This window comes from Argiope bruennichi, chromosome 3, assembly GCF_947563725.1.
Source record: "Argiope bruennichi chromosome 3, qqArgBrue1.1, whole genome shotgun sequence".
NCBI lineage: Eukaryota > Metazoa > Arthropoda > Arachnida > Araneae > Araneidae > Argiope > Argiope bruennichi.
The window spans coordinates 11571102-11580754 of record NC_079153.1 but is presented as its reverse complement, the minus strand read 5'-3'; the positions used below and the strand labels follow the sequence as shown (position 1 = coordinate 11580754).

At 31.6% G+C, this 9653-nt stretch overlaps 1 protein-coding gene across 3 annotated transcripts in view; it reads right to left on the bottom strand.

The window, feature by feature from the left end:
• Nucleotides 1–289: 289 nt before the first annotated feature.
• LOC129963277 (uncharacterized) overlaps nucleotides 290–9653 on the bottom strand; it is a 70528-nt gene continuing 61164 nt past the window's right edge. For all 3 annotated transcript variants that reach the window (XM_056077531.1, XM_056077532.1, XM_056077533.1), the window contains exon 2: nucleotides 290–4654. In XM_056077531.1, the coding sequence (XP_055933506.1) occupies nucleotides 1214–4399 (3186 nt within the window). In that variant the 5' untranslated portion in view covers nucleotides 4400–4654 and the 3' untranslated portion in view covers nucleotides 290–1213. The remainder of the gene's footprint in view (nucleotides 4655–9653) is intronic.

Genomic DNA, 9653 nt, shown 5'->3' with positions numbered 1-9653 from the left:
ATCTTAGACAACTTTATGCATTGAATATTGAATTTGCATCCGAGTCTTTTTGATAATATACTAATTCCTATTACTTTGATCCTCTATCGGCATGATATCATATAATGTATTTAAAAATAATTATTTGTTTACTCCTATAAATCGTTAATTATATCAGTTTTTACATTTATTTTCTTATAATTTGATACTTTTGAAATGCTTTTTGCACAAGGTTCTAAGTAATCAGTTCTGTAATGTTATTAACTAAGATTAAGGAGCACACAGTCGAAATAATTTAACGATAAATCAATACCAACTGAAAGCAATATTTTAATTGTGTTATGGGCTGGTACATTCTATACAAATATTTCAATATTTCACATGTAAAACAAAAATAAGCACAGTACCTTTCAGAAATAACAACAACAAAATAACACAGTATTCTTCTCTCATGAATTTTCCAAACTAATGGAGTTACAAGTCATATACACGTATGTAAAATGTAAATCAGCAATTCACAGTGTAAAAGCAAAGCAGCTATTTCTTCATGTGTTTGAAAATGTGTTTCTAATATAAGGAATATTTATGTTAACAAATGTTCTTTTTTATTTTGTCAGATGGCACCAGAATACTAATTGCAGACGACAATATTGGCACAATATATTACAGAAAACACTGCTCAAAATCTATATATACATTAAATGCAAAAAATTTACAAGCTATTTTTAATCCATTGACCAGAAGAAAATTTTTAAATGCTGCTCAGATGAGGTATGAAAAATAGAACAAAATAGAAAACAAAGAGTCTGATTAATTGTTATTTGTAAAGTAATCAGTAGATTAAGCTGCCACTAAAATGAGAATGTAGACTGAGAAGGAAAAAAATCAGTTCCATCTGAAAGTTTTTGCAAAAAAATGTCAACATACCCGTAAGATCTTAGAAAAGAAATTGCAGAATCCAGTTCTAGAAATAAAGGAATATCTTCTTGTTTACAAATCCAATAGTCCCGGTCTAAAGATAGCTGAGAAATTCTTTGTTATGGTACTACCACACAAAATGAAGAGTAAGATTTGGGAAAAACATTCGAAAGCTCATTTCATTTAAGAATTTTGTTAGAATTTCAATTAACATCAAACACACAATAAAGCTATTTCACAATTTATCAGGGCACTTTTACGATTATGAGCACCTCTGTACTTGATAATTTGTAAGAATTGCATATTATATCTGGAATTATGGCTCTCGTGATGGTTTTCCTCTTAACCTCCATTTCGAAAGCCACGAAAATTTAGTGTCCTTCGGCATTGAATGCCTTCTTTTGATGTCACTTTGTTTTTTAGAGTCTGCTGGGACTTTAGGTGGTTTTTTCCTGTTTGTATCAGAAGCCAGAGGCATTATCTCGTCTTCTTCGTAAATATCTCCATTGCGGTACAAATCCATCTTCGATCCTTTATGGCCCCTCTGATTGATCCTCTTCACCATTCGAGGAGGACGAGTTGGGGCCATCATGGACTGGCTCCTGGCGATGGAACTACTGACCCTGTCTTCATTCTCTGATGACTTCTCTGGATGACTGACACCAGGAATGTACATGACCAGAGGGCGTCTGACCCTTGAGGATTCACTTTCAGAGCTTGCAGCAGATATGTCCGATGAAGCCACTATACGACGGATGTTTGGACTACTGCCTGAATGGTATTTGCTGTTGCTCAGTCCAGAAACAGAACTGTTGCTTCTTCTTACGGCAGCTCTCTGTCGAGCTTGGTAAGCAGCAGCCAGTCCTCCTCGGACACAGAGGGGATCACTTTGAACCGAAGATGGATCTTCTCTTTTCTTCGATTTTTTAGTTGAAGTTTTGTCTTTTATTTCTTTTCCATTGACTAAGATTTTTACTCCACTTGTGTTGGGTACTTGTTTTGACTTTTCTTTAGTCTTCATGTGACGACGATCCAATGTATAAGCGCGGGGACTAGGGGGTGGTAATTTCTTGGATGATTTTTCTCTACGGTCGACTGTATAGAATCTGTCACTACCTACTGAATTACCAGCTGGGTAAGAAACTTCACTCTGGGCCATTTCTTTTCGATAATCTTCATCAGCATCCCGATACCATAAACCGCCTCCAACATGATTCTGACTGCCGCTTTCTCCATCCGATCTAGGAACATTTTCGTAAGATATTTCTCGCTTTTTATAATCCACTTCTCTCATTACCGACCCAGCACCTCCGCCATTCCGCTTTTGATCACCATTGCTAAGACTACTGGCATCCGAAATTTCTTCTTCAACAAGTTCTTGGCGTACTTCTGCAATGTCTCTGTGACTTTTACCTCTCCGCTTCTGACGTTCGACTGCCTCGACATCTCCATCCACATTGTACCAGTCTTCTTCGTAATAGGGAGATCTCCTGTTTCTTTCTTCAGTGCCAAGTCGAAAACCGAAACTTTTCTTAGAAGTTTTTATGACTCTTTCTCCTTTATCCTCGTAATAGCTCTCTTCATCTATCTCCTCATCAGCATGCTGTTGATTTTTTGGCGGAGGGCCTATATATAACGGTTCGGATCGTGATTTAAATAGAGAGCCTATTTTCCCATCTTCTGAAAACAGATGTTTCTTCTTTTCTTTTTCTCCATTCTTCTTCTTTTTTGTTTTATCCACCTGACTATATATAACACTGTTTTTACTATTGTGACCGTCTACTTGGCTTGATACGGTCTGATCCTTTAGCTTCACTTTTTCAATTTTTGGCACATTGCTAAATGCAGAGACAGTACCATTTCTGGGGCGAATGATCCTGTACTTTCCGAATCCATAAAGCTCTTGAGGTTCATCCGTTGGTACTTTGTTACACTGTATACCTTTGTCTTTTGTAGTTGATCGAAAATGTCTCAGCCATGAATCCTTTTGTTTCTTAGACAAAGTATCCCTTTTGTCAGATTTGCTAATAAACAATTCATCGGTAGATACTCCTTTATCTAATTTTTCTTCTGGAGAGGGTTTGTCATCTGCATTTAGGAGGTCACTTTGAGATTTTGCTTTCCTTCTAATTATTGTTGGAGATTGCTCCTCATAAACAACAATGCGTTTATTATTTCTCCAAAGCTGATGTTTTTCTCCAACTGTTGACATAAACTGGCCTTTATCTGTTCGAGCGGTAGCGGTGTTAACATCCGTTGTATCAAAGAGCAACTCATTACCAGTATCCCAAGCCTCAATATGGTATTTTCCTCTTCTACCCGGTTCATCTCCATCTTCTTCGTAATAATATCCATTGCCATATCCTCTATCATCTCGTCCACGGCTAATATCCATGCCACCATTGCGTTTTACTAACGCATGAGATGGTTCGTCCCCAAAAAGAAACGTGTCATGACGGGAGTATGGAGTCTTCACTTCTGTTTCCGAACCATCGGATATGACAATCTCGGTTTTATAAGAATTCGTACCTGTTTTGGATTTGATATCATCATCTGATTTATCTCTGCTTCTAGAATCAGGAGAATCTTTGCGAAATGTATGGTTGCTATCATGGTTCTCACTTTTATTATCGTCCATACCAAACATCACTTTCACGCCATTTACGATGTGGTTCTTTTTCGATCTGGGGGTGGTAAAAAGTCCCTCAGGTTGTGGAGGTAAATTCACTGGAGGATACGAGGAGTATGGAGTCACTGGTGGGGGCGGAGGTGGAGGTACTGGTATGTGGTGTTTGGGGGTGGAATGCTGCCTGGGGGATCCCGGAGGTGACATTTGTGGACTTCCTGGTTGGTCCTCAACAGATCGCTGTTTTTGAAGAACGGCTTCCTCGTTGAATCGATTCACTATCTTCTTTACATAATTTCTCCTCACCTCTGGTGGGTCTGATGGCATCTGACTGGGATGCAGAGGCGTGAACTCGTTTCCCAAGAGGGCCGTACGACTCGAAGTATCCGATTTGCGATTCGGTGTCTGAGTTCCACACTCTGCAGTGAAAACCGGATAGTTCAAAACAGAGGGATTTGGGTGGTAACTGATAACGTCATCGGGGTAATAACCATTGGTGTCACCTCCTACGTCGTTGCCGTAATAAATCACATTGTTCTTGGGTCGGAACTCATTCAGATCAGGTGACTGTCGATGCTTGTTCTTGTACACCTTGAACCAAAATCTCTTCCCTGGACTGCCAGGTATTTCGTCAGATCCATTCACAGCAGTAGCGGATCCATTCACATCATGGGACTCATCATAAAGTCCCGCGTCACTTTTCTTGGGACGCGGATACTTCTTGACACGCACCGCCTTGTTAAAGCTCACCTTCTTGTTACCCGTGGCTGAGCTCTGAGAGGTATTAGAAGCCGCAGAGGAGTCTGAGCGAGTAGACTCGTTGCGGGTCACCCCACGCAAAGTCGGCGACGAAGTCAGGAGAAGACTGGCTGGCATATTATTGCTAGTTTTTTTTCTTTTCTTTTCTCTCTCTCTCTTTTTCTTTATTTGTTTATTCGTAAAATTTATCGAGTTTTCATTTTCGGGTCTCGTTGGAAGCTGTTGCGTTGCTTTTTTTTCTTTCTCTTCGCTCGCCCACCGGAATTATGAGCTGTCCATGGCCATTACTGTGCTATCCCACCTCCTACCTCAGGCAAGGTGTGGGACGATTAGGCGTCGGCTCGTTACTTCATCATGCAACAGTGACGATATCTGCAAGGAAAATAAGTCGGCTTAGCATGGAGGAACGTCAGAACAAAATAAACATTAGGCAGTATGTTAATTGAAAGATAAGAATGTTGTGATGGCATTCATCATATGTTTCATAAGAAGAGCTGGCTTATGTTTTACTTAAGTAAAACATCATTTTAGTTTATTTTCAAACATTCAGGAATACGTTTTGCATCGTTACATCATATAAAACGATGTCCTCATACATCACTGAGATCGGCACATGGCCTAAAATCTGGCATATTAAATACGAAAGAATAAAAAATGAAATTTTAGAATATAAAAAAATCAAATTAATACAGAATGAGTACAATACAAAAGAACAAAAGTACCATATAATGATATAACTGATAAATAAAAAAAATATTGTTAATAAATAAACTGTTGTATGTATAAAATTTCTTAATAATGCAACATTAACATTTTTTTACGTTTCTTTTTTAGTAATATCGATTTAATATCTTTTTTATATTCATTTCTTTTTAGATAAAGCATGTTGATTTTCTAGCTATTTGTTGATATTTATTGCACTACATAAATGGCATTTATTAATAAATGTGAGAAAACTATTTATTGCATTAATCAATTTTCATTAAACTGCCCTTATTTTCAATAATTTTCTCTACCATAGAAATGGAGAGAAACCGTGCTAATTCAATAAGTATTGCCAAATATACAATTAACTAAAAATTCTTTAAAAAAATTTTACAAAATCAATAATTATAAATAATTTACGCATATTTTAATACCAATTATAAAAGTTGTAAACTGAAAAAACATTACTTATTATAATTTTCAACTTTACTATTATTATAACTTTTCATAAAAAAAAAAACTTTAAAATGTTTTTAAAATATCAGATAATATATAAATAAAAATATTATTTTCGTTTAATGGTGTTTGACAACGTCAAAGATATTTTTAATTGATTGTTTAGTTTAGATTCAACTAATAAATATCGATATAAACACATTAAAAATAGACACCTAATGATGCTAATATTGTTTATCAAAAATGAACAAATACGTAAACAAAAGTATGCCTTTGACGTGAATAAGCGTTGACAAAATATATTCATTTAAAATAGCTATAATTCTATTTCAGTAATATATCATAAATGCAAAGAAAATCTTTAAAATTCTTCAGAGCAAAATAAATAATTTTTAAAAAATCCAAAATCTTTTTTTAATATGAGTAAGTATCTGCAAACAAAAAGGAATAAATAACACTTTTGGAATATATTCGTAACTATTAATATTTATAAATAAAATTAACTGAAAATTATTTGACAATGAAATAAATATACAATACAATACAATGAAAAGTAATTCACACGTACTATAAAATGGTAAATTTTGAAAAAAAATATCTTAACAAATAAAATCTTAACACGATTAAGTTTTTTAAAAAAATTGAAAAACAATTAACAAGTAAAGTGGTAAACTTCGATATAAGAATTAAAGATTGAAAATTTTCACAAATAAAAAAATTAGTTCAATTTAGCATTATTAAAAAAAATTATGATATCCGAACTGATCTCTTTAGTTATGAAATTCTTGAGTAACGACTTTTTTTTATTTTAAATTAATCATGAAGTAACATAAATTTATAAATTACTAAAATCATATTTAAGCAAGCAAACTTAAAATAAGCGTCATTTGAAGTCTTTCTTATGGAAAACATTCATTTTATTCACTTTTATTAAGAATTCATCAAGCATCGAATTGATTTATTTTTTATGATACTCAACCAGGATTTTTCCATTTTGTATCTTCAATTTGACACCAGCTAACATATTTATTCGCACATTTTCTTAAGGATATCAAAGTGAAAACTGACCATGTTCAAATAGAATTTGTTTGCATGTTAAGAAATATGGTTTATTATTTTTTTAAACCGTTGTTTTAATCCAACGAGTCTTGTTTTTAGCATGATGCTTTCATTGACTTGTTAATAACATTCACAAAATATTTCAATTGGTTTTGTAAATAGGCTTTGATACCCGATGCGTAAATTTATTTATCAGATTAAAAAATATGAAATTTGTTGGGTTGCAAACTTTGCCATCGCGAGTACAGCTTTCTAAGTTCTAAAAGATCAAGATCTTTTACTTATTTATTTATTCATCAACAATTCTAGCTATCAAATTAAAAACAGTTTCAATAACTCACTATCTAATCACTGTGTTGATTTTATTTTGCTGATTCCACAATTATATAAGTTATTAAAAATATCATTTTAAATTTTTAACAAAAACAAAATAAATGAATGTATAGAATAAGAATTCTTCATTACCATACATTTCATTCTATTTGCTCTTGAGGAAAATGTCTTGATTGCCACTCACGAAAGACAAATGTTTGTTGAAGCAATTAACTTTAATGAATCATCCGTCACGATAATATTTTAAGTTTGCGATGTACAAACCTTAAGTGATTCATTAACCAATGATGTTAAACAATTGTTAACAAAGTCTTAGGGAAGGCAAAGTTCAATTCTATTTGTTTCTCTCAATCACTTATGGTAATGGAAATAGATATGAACTTAAAATGTTGCTTTGCATATAACAATGATGGGAAATACCTTTGCCATTATTATTACCTCTGCTATTTTATTTATTATCCGTGTTTCTAATCAGGTAGTTCAAGGATTCATTTGTAATTTGAAAAAGTATTTCCTGCGAAACTTATATTAAAGCATTAATTAGTTTTTTTTCTGTAAAATATTAAAAGCGATCGTTAAATAAACACTGAAAAAGAATCGTAAGTCTTAGAGAGTGGAGTGTTAGAAATAAATGAAATTCACACATAAAACTTGAACAATTTCTAGAAATATTAAGTTCTTAATCCAAGTATTTTTAAATGATATAAAAGTGAAATATAATCGAATCTATTCCACAAATGCAAAAAATAGAATATGCCATAAATGAAAAATGAAGTGCTAATGAGTTCAATATTTCTTACATTAAACATCTTAAATGAACAACAGGCTTCAAAAGAATTTATACAATAATAAAAATCATTGTTTCTTTTTTTTCATAACCAAGCATTTAAAAAAATTTAAAATCGATGCTTTATCAATAAAGAAATGAAAGTTAATAGTTAGTAAAACCCCAAGTTATCAAGATATCAACTATTTTATGTATTTTAATAAATGTATCGGCAATGTAATTAAATTAAAAAACCCACTACTAATAAAATTTTAAGAATTAGGCAGAAAACGCATTTGACAACAGCTTATGTCATTAAAACGTTTATTATTATCAATAGAACATCATCAATTCTTCTCCCGCAAGCCGTGATAAACATGGACAGTTTCGCAATTTGTTTTGAACTACTACAAATTAGTCTTATCAAAATAAATTTTCTTGTGATAAATGTGTGCCTATTTCTGTCTTTAGAAGAATAATGTAAAATAAATAGAAAGAATGAAATGTTCCAAAAACATTAAAAGAATTATCTTATTTATAAACCTAAACAAGGATGCTGCAAGCTGTAATAAAAAAGGTAAATATAGGAAATGCATCACACTTTTTTTAATTTGTTGAGGTTTCAGTCATAGTACTATCTAACTAAGATCACAACGAAATATAATCGAAAAAACTTTAAGATAATCTATCATTTTTTCCCCTATATTATTAAGTAAAATAATACATTGTTATTTTCTATATTATTAAGTAAAATAATATATTATTAGGTTAAAACATTAAATATATTATTTTGATTAGCCATAATACTGTAAAGTGCTTTAAGTTTTCAATTTTAATTTGTCTTTAATTTAAATATCATATTGTTGCAAAAATTTGCAATTTGTTCTCAATTTGTTTCATCTTTTCAAATTGTTCAAGCTTTTTTTTTTGTTAATTTTGTACATTTTATGTAATTTATTACTGATATAACAGGTGATTTTTTTTGGTATCAAATCCCACATGGTTCTACCCTTTTCCTACATTTTCTGAATAGAATGTATCCTTATAAATAAATAGAAATAAAGAAGATTATTGTAACTTGGAACGTGAAACATTTATATTTAATTTCATATCCAAAAATAAATGTATCTGTTTCTAATGTTTTTGAAAGTTTACTTTAGATCGAATAAATCTAATATGAGAGAAGAAAAAAAAGAATCGTTTGGTCATAAACATACCATTAGTTACTTTCAATATTTAATGGCTAGTTAATTGACAAGTTTCTTTTCACTTTGTTTGCTTATATTAATCCATATTTTTGAGAAAATAAATTTTCTAAAAAAATGCTGACAATCAAAATTTTTTAAGACTTAAAGGATCTCGAATGAAAATTGCAAAAGATTATGGTTTGTTACAAATAATTTTAATAACCTGCATTTTAAAAAAGCATTAAATATTTATTATTGTTGCTACTTTAACATGCTTTTTAACTACATTACAAAGCAGTATTAAAACAATTTAAACAAAAAGGAATCTATTATTGTCTGTATTACATTATCGAGAATCGTAAACTTCTTAAAGAATTTTCAATAAAATCTTTTCTAAAAAACTTTATCAAATTATTTTTATTAATTACTAATTCATTAATTACCAATTTTACTAATTTATTGTTTTCAAATTGTCTGCAACAAAATAAACAAATTAATTTAATTAATATAAGTAACTGATAAAAATTTTTAAAAACAAACTTTTATAATTATATATTATCTATACTTATAATAAAGCTCAATGTGCGTGTGTGTGTGTGTTGGCGCTCTACAGGCCAGACCGTTTGACCTACAGCTACCAAATTTGGTACATGTATACCTTGGAGGTTGGGAATGTGCACCTGGGGTTCCTTTTTTCGAATTTTTAATTAGAATTTTAATTATTAATTAAAAACTAACTTTCCCGCCAAAAAAATCTTCCATTTTCCCCACCGCCAAATGAGTAAGGCTTTATTTTTTTTTCCCAACAGTAATGAGGCTAGGGTTAATATTTTTCGGCGGATTATTTCAAACGATTCTGTTTATT